Source organism: Battus philenor, unplaced genomic scaffold (genome assembly GCF_028537555.1).
Source record: "Battus philenor isolate CCGP_79_NKW_IND1 unplaced genomic scaffold, ilBatPhil1.0.hap1 SCAF_24, whole genome shotgun sequence".
Taxonomy (NCBI): domain Eukaryota; kingdom Metazoa; phylum Arthropoda; class Insecta; order Lepidoptera; family Papilionidae; genus Battus; species Battus philenor.
In genome coordinates this window covers 6,046,957-6,072,255 of record NW_027181687.1, presented here as the reverse complement: position 1 = coordinate 6,072,255, position 25,299 = coordinate 6,046,957, and the positions used below count along the sequence as shown (strand labels likewise).

Genomic DNA, 25,299 nt, shown 5'->3' with positions numbered 1-25,299 from the left:
TTCACAAATTAATATAGGTTTTATATTAGGTTATGTAACGGAAAAGCAGTGGATCTAATACTACTCATATTGTTTTGGAATTTTCTAGTCTATTGCATTGTAGAATCAAGCTCGTTTATAAATAAAATTTAATGGTAGTCATGACGGCGATCATTGGCGATCAGTGGTATTGGTTTTGGGATAAGAGATAACTGAGACAAGTGAGAGAAATAACAGAGTATAATGATAAGTTAAAAAATCAGTAATCTAAGTAAAAAATCCAATCATTCGGTGGTAAAAGAACGACGCGTCTATAGTAATTTGTACAGGCGGTTTTTTTTTTTTATAGAAAATATGTCACCTTGATTTTTCGTAGTCAACTTGGGACATGTATTCCTCAGACTCTTCCCCCTTTCTTTTATGACATATTGCTCTTTATATGTCCTGTTATACAAATTGAGATGTTTATTATATACATTACCCCTCTTTGCTTCTTTGCCCCGAATTATGATTCCTTTCACCTGATACTTCTCAATTTTGAGGGGATTATGTTACGCTATCGATCCCTGTTGTTAACCATCATCATGGTACTGTTTATTATAATGTCTAGTGTTGTGCGTATCTGATAGATTCATTGTATTCACATCTGTATGTTCTCTTTTACCCTCTAGTTTACCTGTGATTATCAGTTTTTCTAAGTTCTTGATCATTCTTTTTGTGTTTATAATAGTCAAGCACTCGTTTGAGTCAATATTCCTCACTAAATATAACTTAAGAGAGAGAGAGAGAGAGGGATGAAATGATTTATACTTTGGCAAGCTATAACCATTATAGTGATACCAAAACCTTAGTACTGCGCGTCAGATATATGCGGTGAGAGGCGGGAGAAACGCTGGATCCGTTCCATCACTCCGCTCTTTTTTTCTTCCCTGGCCTCCACTTTGCCGCGTTTTCCTAAGGCGCGGTATAGCGGTTTGGCACTTCCATTGTTCACAGCGCATTCCCCAAATGTTGATAATAAAGAACGAGGTATTCCTCTCCGAAGCTTTTTCGCTTGATCACTCTATGGAGAGTCCATTTAAGCGATCTTCAACTTTTGTCATAGGGATCTTTTCAGTGCGCCTCGAGCGCTTGGCTACTCCAAATACTTCAAAAACAAAATTCATCCATGGCAGAAAAAAGTAAAACATATTTTTTCAATATGGCTTTAAAACACAGATTAGTAAATTCACGGCGAACATTGTCATTCATAACCTTTAACTAAAGAAACTAGTAATTTTCGCGTACGTCCCGTCATAAATATCAATTTGGAAACAACCAAATAATAGCTTTAACCGTCGGCAAGTGATTTAGTGGCTTTAAGTTGGTATTGTGTGTCGGCATTACGTCAACCGTTGTTATATATTACAAATTTGGAGGTGTATTCTCATTACATGAGGTAAGGTAAGGTTTCAATTGCACGTTGAAATTGATTTTAGTAAACTACGCCTTAAGATAGAATCCCTCAACGTGTCATGGAGATAGCTAAGCTCAGGATAAGTCTATGACATCGAATCAAAAATGAAGAGATTCGTAGACGATTTAAGTAATCGACATAGCTCAGCGGATTGGCTCTTTGTAGTGTTAGCAGGCAGGCCACATAGCACGCAGAACCGATGGCCGTTGAGACCTTAAGGTTCTGGAGTTGAAAATACGAACCAGCAAGCGAAGCTTAGAACATCTACCAATAAAGTGGAGAGAAGAACTTGTACAGATCGTGAAAAGACGCTGGATATAAGCCGCTTTCAACAGATCCGGCGGAAATGATGGTGACGATAAAAACTGAATGTATTGTACCTTAAAATTTTGCACAGAACTTCCTCTGCATATGTTTTAATATTATATTAATTTATGTCGCCAGAAACGCAAACAAATTGTAAGTTTTTACCTATTTAGAAATATTTGGTAAATTACTATATGTGTTTTAAAATAAAAAAAATTCTGCAGAAATGCTAGTTATTATAGTACTAACACTATATTTAAAAAAATTAAATTGCTTAAAGCCTGTTTGTTTACAGTCTTCTGTCCCTTTTTTTTGTTTACGAAAGTGTCGAGAAAGCTATATTAACATTGTCCGGTGAAAATAGTATAGTTATCGCACGGCATTGAAAACATGACAATTGCCCTGGTTTTTGGCGTTAAAATTGGGGCACAGCGGCATACTTAGACGGTCTTTAAAATTCGCCTTCAAGTAGGGGTTTTGTTTGCTTCTCTGTATTGTATATTTACAAATAGTTTTGTGGAACATCGCCTTATGTCAACATATTATTTATTACTAATATACTCATACGAGACCTGAGCTGATAGTACATTGTTCGATGTTCATAGGGTAAGCGTTTGAAATAAAAATAAGATTGTTATACCTTTCCTCAGGCTTTACATTGTACATTTTAGGCTTTATTAAATTAATAAATCTTGTATGTGTTCGGTACCAGAATACACTCCCATGTGTTTGTGAATGATAAAAAAATAAATTAAATAAGTAAATTAACAAAACTTTAAAAAAATCTATTAAAGTGACCATAATAAGAAACCCTCTATCTCTGTCTGAGTTTGTTGTGGGCGCTTATGTCTTCAGTTTAAAGATGCCTTTACAGGAGAAATCAATCTGATTCTACTTTAAATCAAAAAGTGATAACTGTAAATGTTTCTTTGTAGGTAGTAATATGACACAGCTTCACCGGGTTTGTAGTGGCATAACATTGAAAACGTGAAGCTTGACTTCCGTACACTAAGTTTAAAGGCTGCCTCAGGGCCTTCGGCTGTAGTCGAAATACATCCCACCGGTTTGAGCAACTGTTCATCGCGCAGTCTGATAAAATGTCAACTAAAACTTTAGTTGTTACTTATTTTTATTGAAAGACCAATTGTATGGTTTCTAACAGCTTTGTCACAGAGCTCGTGGATCCGGAAGCCGCGAGACGACTCTAAACTAAAAAAGGCTTGATGTGTCATTGTTCTTTTACAAATCACACTTTTTTAAATCTCTAATTTAAAGTACATGTAAGTTTAAATCATGTAAATATGAAAGAAAACGAATTTAAGTTGTGAGTAATAAAATAAATTATTTTAATGTCATAAACATGTTTCGCGTTGAAGCCGAAGACGGAACGTTTGTGCGGTGTCGATAAATAACAATATTCTACGTCTTACTGTAATGACTTGTGCACATTGGTTACACCTCACAATACTTGGCGTATTTTTGTATATTTTGCAAGTGTAGTTAATAAATTTTTTACATATAATTTTAATATTATTAGCTTTTACTTTCTTTATCAACCAAGAAATGGCGTTTTGCAATAAAACCGCCCACTGTACTTCATTTTTCTTATTAGTACGTATTCATGTTTATTTTTTTAAAATTATCTCTTTCTGATAGGTACTTTCAGAATAGGTAATTTAAAACAGATGAAGTTGAGGTATTCGGAAAACGCCGGATCTGGGAGGGAGAGGGAGATCTAAACATACAGCGGTCGTCCTAGGCTTAAAATTCTGTTTATGATGTGAATTAAAAATTGAACATAAATAAAACAGCAATTTATTTTTAAATTCTTTCTTTTTCAGTCTTCTTGTAATAGTTTAATATAAGTCTCTTTCATCTACGTCCTTTTTTGGCTGTTATAAGGATTTAAGGTCCACTTGTTGCCGCCTTCATAATGTTCTCTGCATCACTGAGTCGCAGTTAGTTCATTTATGACTCATAATACCAATCATCATTATCGTTACTTCAGTAGAAAAGGTTCACTGCTACACATTGGCCATCTCTTTACAAGTATTAAATATTTACGTAAATACTACAATATTTTTTAATACCAGGATTTAAAAAAAAAATCTTACTTAACGATTTCTTCTTCGGGTATCTAACAGATATTTTTGTTAAATATGTATAAAACAATTGGGATAATATATTGATGTGATCATAATAAATGTTGCAATAAAGTGTGATGTACAGTTGTGTTACCAGCTTTATACTAGTCGAGGTACTTAAGCTTGCGCTTACGATGATCAGGTAATAAACTTAAGTTATGGTTGTTAATATTACTTTATTACTGTTTTAATTATCAATAATCACAGCGTGCGTTGAAAATCAAGTCGTGTAGAGAGTTGTGTTTCGATACCAAAGGTAATGAACGGTTGGAAAGTATAATTGAACGGTAAATGGATAATTTAAGTTTAAAGTAGAAACTTCTGAAATCATTCGCAGCTGCAATTGAACGTAGTAGTTGATTTACTTTTTTATACTTTATTGTGTATATCGCAACCATAAACAAATCATCTTTATCTTCAATAATACGTATAGCGTAAGACGTCCGCGCACAAGGTGGTCCGACGACATTGTTAAAGTCGTCAAAAACGTTGGATGAAGGTCGCTTTCAAAATATCTTGCCGGAAATTTAGGGGGAGACTAAAGTCCAGTAGTGGACGTTCTGCGGCTGACCGGTTCACATGTTGATGAATAAAGTTCAATAGGTCAAATAGATTAGTGTAAGCAGTATGCTTCGTGCCATTGATAACTCAGTAAAGAAAGCGTGGACAGTCTGGCCGGTGGCAGGGACGACGAGAAAAGAATTAAAAAACTCCGGTCTGTCATAAGCTCTATAATTAAATTAAAAATAACTTAAGCATTTAGTTTATTTATTAACTTAGTTTGTACATTTCTAGTTCAAAATGTTGCAGTGCTCAAACAGCCGGGTGGTAATTAAGGCAAATAATAAATGATAAATATAATAGTAGGGCAATAAAGTTTACGTAGTTATAAATAAACAATTTATTGGTCACAGCCGTAAATGTTAGAGGAATGAAGGCGTAATTAAATAAGACGTTGCTTTATGTGTAAACTATTTTGGGCGTAGTATTAGGTACGTAATTATACTTACTCTGTTTCGTGGTAAAATTTTTGCGATGCGGCAATTTCTTCAAAAGCTTTTACTACATAAAGTCGTTGGACGAGTTTTTGTGTTAATCGCGCCATCTCTCGGCCGGTAGCGATAATAAAAGCGTGTCATTCATTCCTTTTAATGAAACCATAAAAATGCTTTCGCGAGATTTTACTTTTAACAATAAAGTGTTTATTGGCTCTTTACTTTATGATCGTCAAGATGACACATTTTTATTTACGCACACTTTTATACTATGAGTATATAATAAAAATGTAACGCCATTTTGCAGTATAAAGTTATAAAGACATTGTATAGTTTTTAATGTGAACATTATGTGCCATCAAATTTTTATCATATTTCTAATAAACATGATGTGGAAGTAAACATTAAAGATGTTATTTAATGTTGCTATTTTGCACTTTAGGGATAAAAATCTTACATGATAAGGGGGTTAATCTGCCCACTGGTATGACGCTTACTTGATCGTCATTTTAGCCCATAGACGACAGTGAACATCTAGGGAGTTGCATACCTTCATATTGTCTTTCATCTCAATAAATAGGCTACAAATAATTATATTATAAATATATAAAACAAATAACATGGTGACACAAATTTTAAAGTAACATTTTGTTTGTGTATATGAATCAATATCCATTAATACACTTGTTAACTTTACTTACCTTGTTTGAGGATGTTAAAAAAAGAAACCTCTCATCAAATATTTTTATTGGAGTTTAAGCGTGCGCTTGTCCGGGGCAAATACGGCATTGGTGAGTCACGGCGTGTGACGAATGCTAAAATACCTTTATCGGTAAGGGGAAATGCGTCCACCAATTAATGATCATGGCAACATGAACTTTACTTTTTATACAATTTTGTATTCGTAAATTATTTATACACATTTTACTAAATTTTAAATATTTGTCTATTATATTATTTTTGTAGGCTTTGAAGAATAATGCGGTGACAATTTACAAGCTATTGAAAGGTTGAGTACTAATAGATTTCACTCTTCTCTTAGAAACAAACAAGTTAGGTTTAGTACTTTGTGATTTGACCTAGTTAACGAAAAAACTAGGGATATGTTCGTAGTGAATTGTTTGTAGTGGAGAAGATAGAAGCGATAAGAATAGTAGGGAAATAACTGCAGAACCTACTAAAGGGTGTAAATACTTGTCTAGAACTAAAATCAAATCATATCTGGAACAGATATTTAAAGCGGCTTTGGTAGCCTCAATTTCAATTTGGTTAGGTAGAAAGAGACCAGAATTCTCGTCTGGTCGATGAAGGTGAACGCCATTGTATTGCAAGGAATCCTCCTTAAACCTATACAGGTCGTCAGCCTCCAGAACCATATAAGGCCCATTTTCATACTACTTGATAAACCTCGCACTGTGAATCCATGGAATACATGTATACACGAATCCACGTAATACTTTGCTTCAATTCTTTAAAAAACACTAATTTCATTCATAAATATCAGTACAACTCTATCTTTCGCCATTAAGATCCAAGTCTTTATCTAAATAATATTTCATGGTATTATCAAGGTTTGAACTTACTTCATTACAAGTTAATTTTATTTAACAGGTAGTTTATTTATTACAAAATTATGCACATGTTTTCTAAAATGATGTACTATATGAAGTGAATTTTAGTACATTGGAATAAAGGATACATTGAACGCAAAGTTTAAATTGTTGGTATTTAGACTGTGCTCCTGGGCATGTCGTCACCGCACCCGTGTCAACACGATCGCCTTCCTGTTGTGATAACGGTATTTAGGCTAATCATCTTTAATTATCTTTTAAGTAGCTGGCATTAAGTGTTTAAAATATAGCTTTTTTGTGTTCACTTTGATTGCTTCTGTCTCGTATTTATAATAATAAATGTATCATTATTTCAGTTGTAGGTTGCTCATGGCTGAATAGAGACTTCTCCTTCGATTTCAAACGAGTAATTAATAAATGTGTTGATAAATGTTCTGTTGAGACGCATAATACTTGAAATAATTATCTGAAAATTGTTGTTAGCGATAAGACCGTCCTATAGAAACTTATGTAGAAGGTCTATGTCCAGTGCTTCAGTGCTATATCACCCAGAACCTAGTAAAGTAGTGAGGCTTTAATTAACATTAATAGCATTTGAAAGTGAAAAAATGAATCGGTTAAATTATCAATAAATCAGCCTGTATGATACTGATTAAATTGAGTGTCATAATAATATAAAATATTTATAAATAGAACGTGATTGATTATAGGTGTGAAAGTTTTTAATAGGTGATTTTATATCTAGTCTCAATAGCTATCAATTAATGTATGGTATATTCTTTCCTGAATCAATGGTTTCAGAAATAATAAATAATATTATTTCGCATTCCAATATAATTTCAGAGTGATCACTTCAAACAGAGTGATTGAAAATGAGTGTAAAAGTCTTAAGATTTTTGCTAACAAATGACTTTGACATATACCCAAAAAACTTTTAAAACTATATCTAAACGTCGTGTATATTTCACTTTTAAGAATAAGATATCTAGCAAAAAATATATATTCACATTATTATCATCAATTTACAGTGATCTCTTATGAGATGAATGGCTAGAAGAACCCAATTTGATAGAAACTAAAATTAAACTAGAATCTAACTTAACGCTAGAAGTGTTTGTAACGCTTGCTGATCTGAAAAGAGCCCATTACAATCTCAAACGAGTTTTTTTTATTGCTTTTCAATATTTTTAATATAGTAGTGGAGCAATTCATATTCAAGCTTCAATATCATATAAAGTATTCTCACGATGTTGTAGGAATTTGCCACGTTTCATTGTATATATATAAATATATAATAATTAAAACAGGAATTGTGGCTACTGCTAATTAAATATTTTGTATGAGAAAGAGTTTTATCAAAATACGGCTCCACTAACGCAACCCGCACTTAATCTCAAAGAATCGAAAGCAATTTTACGCATCGCGTCTTCACAAAAGCTTGTGTGCAGCTGTATCCAGTTACAGGCGAATTTGATATTACTTAACCAGGTGGCATTTATCGCTTTCTTCTTTATATTTTATAACCAGCCAATAACTTTCGCTAATTAAATAAAGATTAAACATCATTTTCCTTGTTAAAACCAAAGTCAGAAATTAAATATTCTTTATTATTTTTACATACACTAAAACAAACCAATACTACCATTACATTTTTACTGCATCTCTAATTAAATGTAGACACAATATGACCAAATCTTATTTTAAAGTTAAAAAATTAATATGACTATGTTACAAAATAATGATCTTTAAATTAAACTATTCTTTCCGGGTATTTTGTAATGTATGTCTCGATATGTATATAAATATATATATATAATATAAATATATATGTTATAGGTGTTAAAGCTTTGTAGAGGTGAATATAAAGCCCATTTTTTTGAAAAAGATAGTTTTAAGGCTTTTGTATGAAATTCCCAATTATCTTTTATAAAGTAATCACCATGAAACATGTTACATTAATTTATTTTTTCTTTTGCAATGCGACCGGCCAATAACTTCTCACAAGTCACAATAATTATTTTTAATCTGTAGTAATACGAAATATGAAAACGTTTTTTTCTTATTCTTTAATTCTTATGTTCTTAATTATTTCTGAAACCGAAAATTTTTGCATACGATGTTCCGAACATTAATCGACAGCAAATGAGCTACTAATTCATCTATTTAAAACTTTTACACGTATAACCAATAACCCTTTACATTAACAAAAAAAACATCGATTAAATGCGATTTTATCATCGGCTTGGAAGGTTGTTTCTGTAAAGAAACTCGACGGTTACTCTGGAGGTAGCAATTTTACCATTATGACGTTTTTTCTTTCTTTTTTCTATTCTCAGAATTTCATTAGATTTCAGATCCTACACATCTGAATAAATGCATTCATTCCTATGATATGAACAAAACTAAAATAATGAAACAATCGCGTCTTCCTCAGCGATATTTCTGATTTTATCGACGTTAGTGACCACTGGACTTTCACAGTGAGTCTAATGTTGGTAATCTCCAAATTATTAGAATGACAGCATATAACTTAACCTTCTACTGTTGTGTTCGTTGCTACTATGTTTTTGATCATTATTATACTAAAAGAAAATTTCTCACTTTTTTCGTCGTTTTTACGAAGCTCAAACACATCACAGCCGGATTCTCTAAACACAAGACTGTCAAAGAGCTTTTTCATGTGTTATGTATAGAATGATAATTAAAAAATAGGAATTTGCAAAGAATGCATTATGAGATGAGACATATCTTAAGTCATTTACCGAAGAATGCGTAACATTTTTTAATTCATTCATTATTATTTTCACGTTAAAATAAGTACATAGAAAAGATACCCCCGTATGATAAGTATACAAGTTATCCATAGCAATTTTGCGCTGCACAGAATCTCGGTAGGACTGGAACTGTTGTACCGCACTAGCTAACGCGCGGTATAGCGCATTCGGTCAGACTATCACGATCGTATATACAATGTATATACGATCAGTGCATTGTTATTTCCTTCTTAAGTAATGTTACTATATAGACAGTCTGAAGCACTTTTTACGTACAAATTATTGCTGCGAATAATCCTTTATAAAACTTTTAATGTTTAAAACTACATGGCCCAAAGTAGTGCTATATTGTAAATAAATGAATCATAGTAATAATAATCATTGTTTATAAGGGCGATTACTTTATTTTTTAACAACTTGTATATATATCGTTTCGCTATTTTATGTGCATATATTTTTTGACAATTATGTATGTGGAAAATAAAAAAAGGCCGCATACGTAGTTTTATCGAATCGGTAACCCTTTGGCGCAAAGACAGACGTTCTTTAGATTGACAAGGCGGTGTGAAAATCAAAAAGTAAAATACTAAACAGTTGGGTTAACCGCGCTGATAGGGCCGCTAGTATGGAAAAGGTATAAAAACACGAAAAGATTATCACCCTCACACAGCTCAATGCGCTTGTGTGCGCGCGCTCAAACTACTTCAAGTATACTCGTCTGTAGCTAATTTACATTCTGCGCTGACTAAAGAGGCCTGTTGACGCGCTAATTAATAAAGAGGTTAGCGTATGACAAGGAACCCCGAGGGCCACGAATTCTACATTCACTCCGTTTTATTTTTAAGAAATTATGTCAATGATGTAAAGGGTCAGTGGTTTCTGCAATTAAATACATGAGAGAGTTTTATAATGAGCAACGGGAACAATGCTATTTCTCAAATGTTTGCCCTACTTTAAATTCGCGCTCTAGTTTTTCGACATTTTTTGTTAATTATACTCTTTGTGTCATTTTTGGAGTATCTGTCAGGGCTGTTCTATATAAGACCGTAGATTGTTTAGACTGTTAATTATAATTGAGTTTTACACATATAACGGGTAGCTGTTAAAGAGTTATTTTTATTAAAGAGACATTAAGGGTTGTGTCATTATAAGATTATGAAACTTAATTTGTAAAATTGTTATAGGTAGGTTAGTAGTGGAGAACTATGATTTGTGATATACATAATAGTTTATTAAGAAAATAGGGACTTGTTGTTGTAATTCGGCTTAGCATTTTCCCTTGATAAATGAAGCGTTCATTTTTATAATTTATAAAAGACGCGTTGGTACTTTCTAAAGCATTCTCGTCATCGTGGTTTTTTAATTTACAATGGTAGAATTAATATTATCAATTTTAAGTTTAATCCCATGTACTTTTAATAACATATACACACATATAGATATAGAAGTATAGAAAAAAGCGGGCTTGAAAGAGCAAGGCCTTTACTTAACGTATTTCGAGGATTCCTTCGGGAACCTCGGCACAGGCCGCTACTCTTATGCCAAATAGCCAGATTGGTAGGGCGACGAGTTCTTATATTATTGATTCAAGAAGTCGACCTTCCCCCGGGGAGCTCGGCTTCGGTTGTCACTCAATACGCGTTTCAATAACATTTTGACTCCAGGGCTGACCAAAACAAAAACTTCGATTTGGTCTCTTAATAATAGCCCGGGTAAAGGACGTGGTTGAACTGTATGACAACAATGATTTGATATGTTTCCAACTATTACAGCGTACCTCTAAAGGTTAACAATTAACTTAAACTTTTTTAAGCTTTCTCTAAAGAAAGGGGTACGGTAGTAAGCGGCCACGCGTACGTGGTGTTAATTATATGACATACATATTTTTCGGCGATATCAGAGATGACTTTTGGCATTGAACTGTGATCTTATACTTCAGGCCTCATTAGCAAGATCGCAGTTCCTCAACGAGCCGTGGAGAGGGCTATGCTCGAGATAGTTCTACGAGATCGAATAAGGAGATGAAAGAAAATAGGCGACATAGCCTGGCGAATTGTCAAGTTGAAGAGGTAGTCGCAGAACAGATGACCATTGGATTTTAAGGTTCTGCCGTAGAGATCACGAACCGACAAGTGCAGCTTATGACGTTTATTAACAAGGTAGACAGATAGTTGTTAAAGTCATCGGAAGAAGCTAGATGCACATCGCTTTCAATTGGTCCTAATGGAAATCTTTTGGGGAGATTCTAGTGGCTCCACTAATTGACTAGTAATGATTGAAATAATGTATGTATGCCTGTCTCAAGCTACCTTACTTGTTTGGTTTTGTTTCGCGAAAATGATTTCTAGAACTATGATCTCTAGTCTCTGTGACTAAATACCATGATTCGAGGGATTTACCTTAGCCACTATGCTACCTCTATTCGTTTCACAATTCAGTCTTCCGATATTTAGATAAGTACAGGTTTAAGTGAAATTAAATCGCCGCCCGTCCATCGGGAACCTGTTTCCATTATGTCAGCACAGAGCGGCCCCTTCACACGTCCACTTCAATATTGACACGACAGATTTTTTAGTAATTGCCATACCTTTAACAGTCCGTTAGCGTGTGAATGGTTTTAACGCTTTATTATGTGGCTTAACGGAGTTTTGAGGAACGCGGTGTTTGATGAGGCCAGGAAGTCTACCTTCTGTAATAAATCTAAATAAATAAAACTGGATCACCAAGTGAGTCGCTAAAAGCAAGACTCAAGAACTATTTCACACATTCGGCTATTTCTTTTACGTATTTTCGTTAAAACATGTGGAAGATTATTATAGAGAGATATATAAAAATGCAAAAACAACAAAGTACTAAAAACAACACTCGAGACAATTGTTTCTAGCTATGTAACCTTTGTTGTTCAACAAAACAAAGTAAAACCGGGATTGGCTGCAATAAATAAAAAACTGTGAACCTAAAAGCTTTCTAACACTAACATTATAACTTTACCACTAAAGATTACACTATATTAAAAGAAAACTTTGAAGAAACTTTTGTTAGCATTTTAACTTTGGTAAATTAAATTTGTTTACTTTTGAAATAATTATTTTTTATTATACTAACAAAGTGATCACTATGAAATACATGTTCGTTATTTTTTTCTATTGGAATTTGAAATTATCGACTAACATGTGGAAAAGTACCGTATAGCTTTTTCTTCAGAGGATTGAGTAATCAAATAGGATTGTTACATTGAAAATAAGATTTTTGAATTAATTTTGAAATTGAAAAAAGAATAATTTTTGAGTAGGGAGTTTTTACTGTTTTTATTTTTCTTTGTTGTAGTAAATCACAAACATAAAATGATACGTAATAAAAAAGAAATGAGAAATTTCCTAAGATATAGAATGATAAAAGTACTAAGAAATGTTTTGTTGTTATTTATAAATATCATTGAAAATAAAAGCTTAAGCGGCAAATTGGAAAACATTAATCAGTGTGGCCAACATAAGTGTTTCGAAACACGCGATAGATTGGTCTTTTAAGCATGTACTATGAGAATTGATGGAGAAACATTTGTATGTAAAATTTTTAAACATGGGTTTACTATAAACTCCCATGTTCGTTGATGTAAACTAATTAGATTTTGCTATGTTAGTTTCCTTTTCTATATAACTTTAATATAACTTTTCTATTAACTGGCATCTTTTGTTTAACTGTTCGTTTGTAACTTCGATTGCTTTAAATATGGGTACAATCAAGTTGTCGTAAATCCTTTCTTTGGTGCCTTTAAGATAATTTGGTAATAGATTTCTTTGGAAAGAAGGACTGTAGATTACATAAGTGTTACCATAAAATGTGCAGTGGCCCTCAAGATCAAAGGTAAATAGTACACAAAAGCTATATGTTTTTACGAAGAAAACCGTAATAGACTGTTGCTTATGGCAATAAATGACAGAAGTGAAACAAATTAATATGAAATGTATTCACAGTGCGGGTGCCGCGTCCATCGCGTTCTATGGAGAATGGCTGGGTACGGTGCTTGGAGCTGACGGAATATCACATTTTTGGAGGCCACTTGGCAACGTATTGTCTTTTATCTTAACCGATCAAACTAAATTTATTTAACCAAATTTTAAATGACCCTATGCTGCTTTTGAAGCCTGATTCCGGAATGAGTTAACTCATAACAAAGCTAAATCCTTTAGTAGGTTCTACAGAGAATTCGTTGTTATACCTCTCGCTCCTTATGATTATTATTAGTTATTTCCCTATCGTTTCATTCTAGTAAGCTTTCCCCAAAGATATCTATGGGAAGATATAATTGTTGCGCTTGGCGGTTTGGTGATCGCAGTGTGGTATTACGGTTCGCAAAGGACGTTACTATCCATCTTCTGGAAACTTGTTTGCGAGCAGTAGCAATCCCATATAACTAATACTGAAATTGTGAATTATATAAAATTGTGTCCCAGGAATCGAACCCGCGACTTACGATCGCTGAGATATCACTGCTCCATTAGTTATTTCGTTAACCATGTCCAAATATTTATTCTTCTCTATCTATTCTCTCAGTTGTGTGATCTTTAAGGATGCTATTTGACACGAAACCATCATTTCAATGTTTGAGAAGATAGTAGAGTAGATCCGGGTTAGTCGTTACTGCCATATCTTCGGGGATTTAATATAGGTTTAAATAATTTTCCAATCAAGAGCTGCTTTTAGATGGCCTCCTCTATCCTAGGATAAGACCCCTAACATTCACGTGAGATCGCTCCGTATTTCGGGCAACAACGGTCATGATACTTTAAGAGTTAAAATATTCAGAGGCATTCAAATACAAATTCGAAGGTTGATTTAAAGTCAGTGATATAATTTATGCCATAGTTTTTGAAACTATATTTAAAATTAAAAAAAATCCAAATATGTATTATACACCACAACGATTACATCAGGTGCTCACTTTCCTCGCCATCGAAGTAGGAACAAACACGTGAACGGGTAACTCACCTCGAGCCGCTTTACCAACGTACATGCTTTTACAGTATTAAAAAAATAATGTAAAGAGATCTTATATTTATAAAGCTATTGTAAAAAGTTACTGGTTTATTTAAGCAAGTTATTTTGTTAAACTAAAAGAATAAAAGTTTACCGCCTTAAAATCACACAGCTGAGTAAAGAAGTTTGCAAGATTTGAGCACACAATCCGTTTAGTTTATTTTAATCTGTGCTTTCACGGAGGTATATCTGTTTTTGTATTTTTTTATACATATCGTATAAGGTATTATTATCGAGTTTTAATATTTAGAACATTTACTTAGTTGAATATTGACTGTTAAATAATGATCGAAACGACAATATTACAACATAAAATACTTAAATATCGTTATTAGCAGTATATTATTGGATAATACGCAGTGTAATATCGAACATGTTAACATACTTTACCCAAAATTCCTTGAATGTTTGTTATAAAATTTATTAAGCCGGTAAGCCTTTAATTTTCTTTATACAGGGTGATTATAAGCTTTGAATTGGTGAATGGGTAGCTCATTAGCTGTCAATTAATCTATAGTATACCGTGTCCAAAAATAAATGTTATCAATATAGTAAAAAAAAATGTTTTCATAATTCGTATTATTGTTTATCTCTTCTTGTAGACTGACTGTACTGCTATTGGTCTGCCGTATTCAAATATAGCCAATCACTTAATACGTAATGATTGGAATTAGGTGTAAAAGTTTGAAAAGTTTTTACTGACAAATTAGTTATAAATTGATGCCTTTAAAGCCTTTACACATTTATCAAATCAAAATCTCTTGATAACATATTGCGTTAAGAGGTAAAGTAAAATGTTTTGCATAAGATTAGACAAGACATTAATTCGACGAATACAGCAGAACGAAATACATACTCACACTATTATAAAACTTGTTAATATTGTAATAAAAGAAAATTATGTAATGAAAACGAATATAACAATTTACCGATTTTCCATAATTACTTTTCTGTTATTAAAAAATTAAAAAAAAATTCACACAGCATTTTCTTAGGAAATCACATGTGTTTATCCGGATTAATTTCGCATGTCAAATAAATACAAGGTACTTAAGAATATACTCGAAAATAAATACGTAACATACATAATATGTTTTTCCGTAATGCGTATCACAGGCTCGATTGCGACCAAAAGTGACCTACATGATGAACTCGCGTAATCCCCACCAAAGCACTCGTCAGACGTGCTCCATAAGAATATTACGCTATAACTCCCATCTGACAACATGGATGACATAAACAAGAGCTCCTTCCCCCCATTTAAACAAGTTGAATGCGCTTCCCCGCAGCCTCCTTCCTACACGTGCACCACTCAAGGTCTCACAACCCTTTACACATCCTCTCATGCTTGCAATTAAAACGAAAAACCGAGCGAAATGCGACAACGCAATTGTAATGCGAGAGAAGAGGACGACATGCCTCATTTACCAGAGCACTTTTTATTTCCACTTGCACTCCACAGAGGTCGTCGGCCAATCAACGTACTCTGTTTTGCCCGCTCCGCATTGGCCGGTTTGAATAGAGAGCAGTTTTTGAAAAATAACAAAAGAGGGTAGGTAATAGCGCGTTTTGTTTGCGACGAGTGGCGTTTTTGATTTGAGTGCCGGAGCTCGCGGGGAGCGGACGTCCTCGGCTTTAATTACTTTAGCGGTTTGTATTGTTCGCTGCGAGTGCGCTTGTGCTAAGTTGGCACTCCATTTCATTTGTCAGACGATGATCTTTAACATTGTTATTTATTACACTAAGCCCGTTCCCCGGTCCTCGACTCGAGGAGGTATTGCAAAACAAGCAAATTAGCAATGTTTATTTCACTCTAGCAATCATCCTTTCTCTACAATGTTTGCCGGGGACCGCGCAGTTGCCTTCTGTTTGCTTCTATGCGGCTTGAGTACATCTGTGTGGTGTGTGGCAAAGCCCGATGTCTTTTGCGATACAAATTGCAAAAAGCATTTATTACCTTTTGTTAATTGAATAGGTACTGTGAAGTAAAAACAAGTTTAAATGTGTGCACATATTTTTTAATGACTGGTAATATGAAGGATTCCTAATGGTTACTTGATCTAATCGTAGTATTATGTATTGTTAAGTAATCTTAACTAAATAATTATCGACTCAAGTCAAAGTCAGTCAAAATGGCTTTTTTACAAATCATTACAATGACTTGTCATCTGATCATTACAATCACTTAAAAGCAGCTTAAAATAAGTTTACGCTAGTTCGTAAGGGGAGCTCATGAGTTTAAAATATTTATTCTAGAACAGTTTCTTAATAAAAAAATAAACTTATCATTTATATTTATAATATTTACGCACCGAAAACAAATGTGTTTATAAATATGTAAGAAAATTGTATAAAGTTTTTATCCAAAGCATTCTAGAGCCCATATTGGTAAAATCCACTAATAGCGTTGATATTATCAAACAGACTTTTATCAAAATAAGGTGTGTTAAAGTTATTAAAGGATAATTGTAACTTCCGAATGTACCGACTTTAAGTAATTATAGACCTTCTAACTATTGTGTTTAGGACTTAAAGTTCCTAAAGAATTTGCTAGAGCAGTTCTGACAAAATTGAAAAGGATGGATGCCTTTTTGTTCCTATTATTTTTGTGATGTGGTGGATAATCATTTTAATTATCAAATAATGACCCAAAATTATGTTAAGAATTTTATTAAAAGTTGGTAGGTACAAAATTCAGTAATATGTTTTAAATTTTTGAATATAGTTTTTTTTAATAGTTTTTCACTTTGTGATCTCTTTTTAATTTGAAGTTGCAATTTCTTAAAAAAAATATTTCTTACAGGAACCTTGCGGTCCCGAGAGTTTCGAGCCAAACGGGTAATACAACACTGGAAACCTTCACGACGCTTCAAAAAGAGAGCTGTCACAGACTGGAGTATCTTGTTGAACGGCAGAAACAGCTGTGTCTACTCTCAGACAGAGTGTTGCAGGTAATATAAATAAAATAACGTGATAGATATAATTTAATTATTTCTATGATACATATCGGAGATTTAAAAAAAATACTTTGTGTTTTTAAGTTTTCTTAAGGTATTGGTCATTGTTTTTTATTACCAAATAGGTGAATGCTCTGCCACTATTACACCATTACTACGCAAGAAACTCTCTTAAAGAGAAGTTTTGTGAAGAAAATGTTACGACATTTAGCAGTCGATTTATATGATAATTTGGTCTTCGTGCAATAAAACATACGGAAAATATCGAAGTGATTATATTATTATTGACATAAGCAAGATTATTATTATTATAGACATAAGCTAACACAAATATAAATGGGAATATTAGTAACTTTTGTGAGTAACTGTGTGCGGGCTTATGACACACTGTATGGTCTCTGCGTTAAGATATGTTTAATTTAATAGGTGCAATAAACAAAAATATGAAAAAATCCTATTATAATGTGAATAATTTTTAAGCGACAATACATATTGGGAATGAATTGCTCTGCTAATGTATTAAGGATATCGAAGTGAACACAAAAAACATGTCTGATTTTGTTGTGGGTTCTTCAATCTGGGCGCGTTTGGTACCCCACCTATTTTAATTTGAAAGGTTTGTAAGGTAGCTCAATCTGATTCTAGTGTTTACAAATTGAGCTCTACTGCCATTCTTCTCATGACGTCCACAAGTGATCACTATAAAAGATCCAACGTAGATAACAATGTGAATAAATAAATAAAAATAATGTTGCCGGAATCATGGCCTTTATGGTTAATTACTGCAAACAGATCCAAAAGCTAAACAGCGGTAATTAATTAAAAAAAAAGCGATTAATGTCTTCCAACGAATTAGTATGGATTTTTTATTATAATATTCCATTGTTACAGTTAAATACCTGTGATGTAATTAACATTTCATCACCGTTACAGGCATAGGATCTCTACTACTGGACATAGGCTTACATAGATCTTAACAGGGTCGTCTGTACACCTTATTTGTGAACATCCTACGTTACGCCTGCCGGGTTGTGTTCTACATTTTAGAACCTAAGTCTGTCAGTGTTTGCTATGTGGCCTGCCCACTCCTACTTCCACTTGGTAACACGCTGGGCTATGTTGGTTATTTTATACTATTTAAATACGAAAATATTAACCCCGTTCAATGTGTTACGAGTTTCAGTGTTTTTTTTAAAGAAGGTACTTGTTAATAAACCTTCTTAACTAATTAAATAAACGAATTAATTACGACTTTTAACAGTCCTTTGCCGTTAACCGGCAGTTGAATTTACCATCAATTATACCTTATAAAATCTGCGATGCTTAGTTTAATGCCGCTGTAAAGTTTAATGTTAACGATCATTGTCAAAGGAGGCATTGCATCTGATAGCCGCTTAAGTTATTCTTTAACGTACTTAAAGTTTTCATGTAATTAAGTAGTAGTACTTTGAATCAAATAAGATTTTTTTTTAATTTTGAATATTGTTAGTATTTAATCACAAATTGGTGAATACTGTTTTTAACAATTTTTAAATTTTTAACACAGGTGATTGGTTTTGGAAATAAAAAGTTTAAGGCGTTTATAGCTCATTTCAATTAATGTATGGTATGCTTTGTTAAAAAATCAGTAGTTTTAGAAATAATAAAAAGCGTTATGATAATAGAGCAAGATAAAGTTATGTCAAATCTTAGATTACTGCATATTAAAATTAATTATTGTTAACTATCAGTCCTTTTATACTGGCAGAAGTTATTGGCCTGCTGGATACTAGTCTAAAAATGAATTAAATGTAACATATTTTAGAGTGATCACTTTGTTCAGGATGATTGGAAATAGGGGTTAAATCTTTGAACTCAAAAATTCACACATTTAAAGCCTCTACACTTATGACCAGTCATTCTGAATATTAGAGTAGTCATAGTGTAATGTTTGAAAACCGTGAGGTATTTTAGATTGCAGGTTCGATTCCATACAGGAGTAAATTTGTACAACTTGTTTAACACGCCGTTGTCATGTTTAACATGAGTTAATCATATTATTTATCCTTTATTTTTTCATGACCTCACATAAGGTTCTACAATGAAATGCAATACATATATTAAATATAATGTATTCATAATTTTATGTTAATGCTCATTGATTACCGCATTAGCTGAATTAAGCTACTGAAACACCATGATATACAAAAACTTGCTGACAGATGGTGAATGAAGGGGTATCTCTTGCTGAGGAGTTCTTTTAACATAATAAAAGACAGATGGCAGATCAGCTCGGAAAAAATGCTATCTACGTCGTGTGTCTATATTACTGCAATATTTAATTAATTTAATTTTAAATTTATCTATATAGTTATGTGTATATATGGTTATTATTCCAAAGTATCCATGATAATAATCCATGATAATCTAAAATTCTGTTGTGCTTATAGTCCTTAGTATTAATAATATATATAATTAAATAGACGCTCACTATAAGGTATAGGCCTCCCCAAAAAGATTTGTCGGTCCGGCCTTGCTACCATACAGCGATTATCGGCAGAGAACCTTTCGGCCTCAATAGCCATTGGTAGCCGAGCGATGATCCATGCCTTCTTTCATTTTAGACGAGAAATTTCTCCGAACTATAAATGATAATACATCATGAGTTAAAACAAAAAACTGGACATTTTTAGTAATAAGTTTCTACCAAGGCTTTTAATTCAATGAGAAAATCGACAACAGATTGTTTATGATATTTATGTTATCTTAAAGACGAGAGATGTGTTTAATTTCAATCCATAAGATATAGCACTTTGTATTGGAATCTTTGTAATATCATATAGTAATAAAATATACGAGCCAACTCCTATCTCACTCATCTAAATGTGCATGTATTACTTATCCTTGAATTATTTAACATGCTTGGCAGAAATCCAAAAAACATAATCTAGAAACAACATGAGTAAAGCTGATGAAAATAGAAAACTAGTACAGTATTTAGATTGACGTTAATTAAAAAGTTTCCAAAAATATTGTTTTCTATTTACATTTACAACTTCGCGCAAGTTGAGGGGCAGAGCGCTTAAGTTTCTTAGTCTAGACCTTAAAAGCTCGCTCGGAAGTCTAGAAATTTATATATATATATATTTATCGTCCACATAGGATTCTTTAAATTGACAACATGTGTACGTCATGAGAGAAATGCCTGAATTACCAAATGATAGAACTTGAATCAGGTTGAAATTCGCTATAAAACATTCCTTAATTTAAAGACACGAAGGATCCGCACACGCGCTGATATAAGAAAAGACCACTACAAACAGACAATTCAGACAAGTTTTTGTGGTCGTCGTCGTCATCGTTCTTTCAGCCCATAGACGTTCACTGCAAGACATAGGCCTCCCCCAAAGATATACATGGAGCGAAATATCGTAATTGCCCCGCTTGGTACGCAGAATATGCTGCTATAGTCTGTCTTTATGATATTAGCTTCACAAATATTAATATTACAAAAACAGTAACTAATCGAGGTAAGAATCGGCTTTCTTGTGCAATATAAAATTTAACTTTTAAAAACGTTAAGAGTAATAGATCATGTTAATGTCTCGTTACTAGATAAAACCTTTCCATAAGTTAGTTTTCCAGTCAACTTCCCTAGGTGGTCATTTGTCCTCCTTGCGGTTGGACGTCTTATGCAACGATTGCAATGCGCCGAAACAAATAATGTGATGACCCGAGTCGAGATTTTTAAGAGGCTAGTTAGAGGTTACTATAAAAAGATCTAAGTTAAAGTAAATGCTTATTTTTACTTTACCGTTTTTCCACCTTATTGATATATAACTATAATACCAACAACTTTTCGCCGATGACTAAAAATTAGGAATATGAATAATAACAATTATTCTCTTCATAAAATTAGAATTACATTAAAAGTCATTACATAAGTAAGTACTCTCCACTAGGCGCAATCAGTGTAATAGAGAGAATTACATTGAAATAACGTTTAGATCTGGTATTGTCTAATACGGGTAGTGTTAGACAAATACTGGAACTATATTATGTAATGTTAAAATCTAGAATATTTTCAGAAATATTTACCTTTAGAGATAGATTATTTTATTGGTGATGTAACTAATAGTAAGGTTAAAAAGATAACAGAAAAGAAACAATGTTTTTTGGCACAAAAGTCAAAATTTGCAAAACATTGTTTATGCTTAAGTATTTCATTTTATTACCGATCTTGAGTCCTTTTCTCTAGCATTGTGATTGAAATGGAGTATATTATAATTATTTTAAGCAACCTATGACATAGTTAAGCTCGCAAGACGGATCATCGTGTCGACTTATGGCAGAGGCCTATGTATTGCAGTAGGTATCCATGTATCGACTGAAAAGAAGAAGAGCTTATATAGCCTTTACGACTGAAGGTTGTCTTTCCGTCTATATTCAGTTTAGAAATAATTTATTTAGCATTTGCATCTTATTAAGGTCATTGTACGATTGGATGCGGGCCGCTTCCACCAGGTTTTATTGAAAATATATGGGGAGAGGCCCATGTCCAGTAGTAGATGACTTACAGCTAAAATAATGTTCATTTTTTTTCCATGAATTTCCAGGTGTTGCAGACAGGAGCCAGTCAAGCGGTCGAGGAGTGCCAGCATCAATTTAGACACAGCCGATGGAATTGCAGCACGGTCGTCAATTCCACCGACATATTTGGAGGCGTTCTTAAATTTAGTAAGTTCTTAAAAGATTCTAGATGATATTAATGTTTTTTTAAAATAAAATAATCTTTTTGATAATGTTTGTTAAGTCGGATACTTTGAAATTTAATGACTGGCTTGTTATGTATTATAAATTAATTCTCTTATCTATTATTCCGGTTATATTCTTATCGGAATCAAAATCTCTTCGTGGGTGTTGTTAGAAGGATTTAAATTATACCGCTTTATTGATAAGAAACTGATAGTGCGATGACGTTGAGTTAGGTGGTAGACTTCGAACTGATCAGTCACAGCCCATTAGAAAAAAAGAATACTAAATCGTTTTTAATATTTGTTTCAGATTGTTTGGATTCTTTATTTATTGAATAAGTGTTTTAACTACTATTAATTATAATAAACACGTTTTCTATTTTGTACACTACAAGAATTGATTAATAATGTAATAATATATTCACCGAAATGTTTGTATCATAGTACAAGGTACATTATTTTGATTATATTCTTTACTTTATAGGTGGAGTTCTTGTTGTGACATTTGTTTGATCGACGTCAAATGTTTGAGAAGCAGTTGTTAGTTTACACTGTTACAAGTGAAAAAATAGTTTGTATTTTTCTTTTTTTAGCCTTTTTTCTTCATAAAGAAGCTTTCTCGTGGCTGAAAAATGTCGTTTGTACGTATTGGTCAAGCCTATACATATATTCATATTTTTGTTAAGGGATGAAATGAAAAATGCTTCAAAAGTTACGAAGAAGGCAGAAAATAAAGGTTTACAAAACTGCAAAGAAGGTGAAAGAAAAAATGTTTTCTTTTCACATAATTATAATATCATTATACAATAGCTTGTCAGAAACCAACCGTTCATTTTAAGAAAAGGGTAATTCTAGTAAATGACTCAAAGGGTTTCTTTTTAAAATGCACTTTTAGAATTTTGTTCCCGCCACATGTTCTTTGATGTACCGTCTGTGCGCGCTGTACCGAAGTCTGTGCAGACGATTCAGTCGACACCTTTGTTTATGTTACATTCGAGTCGTGTTTGACGGGCAGCGAGAGTACGGTAGGGAGTTAAGAATGGAATTGAGCTGGTTTTGCCGTAATATGGTAAAGATAAACTAAATTAACTTATTATAAAATAATGTTAAGATTAATCTGTGCACTAAGAAATTACAGTTTAACTTTCATGGTGGATAGACAATGATTTGGTTTTTTTGTGAGATTTATCCTTAGAAATTGGTATAGAGATTCAAATTAAATAGTTGTCTTTAATCGATCGAGAATGGATCAATTATTCCAAAAAACCTTCCTTTTTTATTGTCAGACCAGTAACTTACACATTGCTGCATGAGTTGTCTGTAGACATAATCGAGTTTTGTTGTCTCCTTCCTCCTGAATGAGAAATTTATATGAATAGCACATTAATCACAAAATGATTCGCACAAATATGTTTCTCACTTAGCAGTGTACAGGTCTAATTTCTTTATATATGGTATGTTTCATTTCATATCTTAATCATTCAAACTCATCGAAATTATGGCTATAGATAGATATTGATAGATGTATAACAAGTCTTTAATAAGGAAATACTTTTTATTATAAGCTGATGCGCAAATCAGATAAGATGAGCTTGAATTTCGTCGATAAATATTTTTAAGAATGAACACATTTGTCAAGAACTTAGATATGTTCCAAGTAGTTTATATGATGTTTCATAAGTTGTTTATTATTGGATCCAATGTTATAATTTATGTTTCATATCGCCTCGATGCCTAGTCCATTTCGAGACGTCTTCAAAGAATTTCATCTGTTCATGAATTTTGTTTATTTTCGACTGTCGATTACCGAGATCACGTGTGGACTTGTTGATGGAGCCGCTCAGTTTGTTTAACGTATACCACTAATAAATTATCCATTATAAGTTGAACTCTTATGACCGGTACTATGTTGGGAAGTTAAACAGCAATGTCGAGGTCATGGTTATTGGTTTGCCGCAATACTTTCGGTCGCTGAACTTATGTCTAGTTATCTATACGTAATTTTATTTTTATTTAACAATCAATAATAGGGAAATACATGTATATTCTTTCTGTTGACAAGCCTTCAGGCTTGGCAGTTTAACTATATTATTGATAAATTTGATTTAATCTCCTTTGGCCAACCTAGTCATGCCAGATGTTAGATAAGCCATGCTGGTTATTTATATGATCGTAAACATTGTAATTGTTTATATGGAAAAACCGTATGATTTCTGTTTTACTTTTAACAATTCAACATTGCCGAATCAAAGTCTGATATTTGCCCTTTGTGTTAGTATCAACGTTTTTAACTGCTAGATATATACCTGACCCATAGGTTACGTTAAGAAGCAGGTTTACATTTAGTGGCATTAGACATCCTCAATTAAATCGTTTGTCCAACTTCAGGGTGGACGTTCTATACCACAGCCTTACGGTACAAGCGGCCATGGGTTCCGTAGGTAAAGATAAGCTGAAAAGTTCTCTAGTAGGGACCATGATCCGGAAGACGCAGCGTGGGTAGGTTATCTACTAGGCGGAGGACATTTTTACGGTCACAGAAAGTCGCTACATGCGGGTATCGCATGACCGGCCATTATGGCTATCATAGGCATCTGCCTTACAGTGTGCGTGTGACTGCTAACGTAATGATTATAGTAAAATACGAGGGCCAAACTGAAAGTTTTTAGAACTGGCAACTTAAAAGCATTATATTAAAAAAATAAGTTTAAATTTTGAAAATAGAACTCTTTACCAATAATATTGAGTATACATTTCATTCATTTGTCATTTGTTTTACGATTTGGCGGCAAATTGAAAATTGTCTGTGCACGTCAGAATGAATTTAAGCCGAGAAAATTTTCGTGCAATGATTTTTTATGACTTTCGATGTCATATAAGTCAACAAGAAAGTTATGATAGACTTCGATTGGCTTTTCACGATGAAGCCCCATCTCGTGCCACAGTTTACAACTGGTTTAATGAATTCAAACGTGGTCGAACTAATCTCACCGATGATTTGCGTGAGGGACGGCCTTCTACAGCGACGACTGAAGACAATATCAGTGTTGTGCGGCGTATGATAGAGACTGACAAAAGAGTGACCTATCAGCAGATTCGGACAAGTCTAGGCATAGGTATGAGTCAAGTGCACAAAACCCTCCATGAACATTTAGCGGTCAGGAAGCTTTGTGCCCGCTGGATACCGCATAATTTGACCGAGGCTCAAAAACTCCGCCGTGTTGATTGGTGCCGAGAAATGATCCAAAAATTTAACGGAGGTGACTCAAATGCTGTGTTCGACATACTAACGGGTGACGAAAGCTGGATTTACTGTTATGATCCGGAAACCGAAAGACAGTCTGCTC

At 33.3% G+C, this 25,299-nt stretch overlaps 1 protein-coding gene across 2 annotated transcripts in view; it reads left to right on the top strand.

Moving 5' to 3' along the window:
- Window positions 1-25,299, top strand: part of LOC137924720 (protein Wnt-4-like) — a 102,997-nt gene that overhangs the window by 70,341 nt on the left and 7,357 nt on the right. For both annotated transcript variants that reach the window (XM_068768139.1, XM_068768138.1), the window contains exons 2-3: window positions 17,066-17,213; window positions 21,815-21,935. In XM_068768139.1, the coding sequence (XP_068624240.1) occupies window positions 17,066-17,213; window positions 21,815-21,935 (269 nt within the window). The remainder of the gene's footprint in view (window positions 1-17,065; window positions 17,214-21,814; window positions 21,936-25,299) is intronic.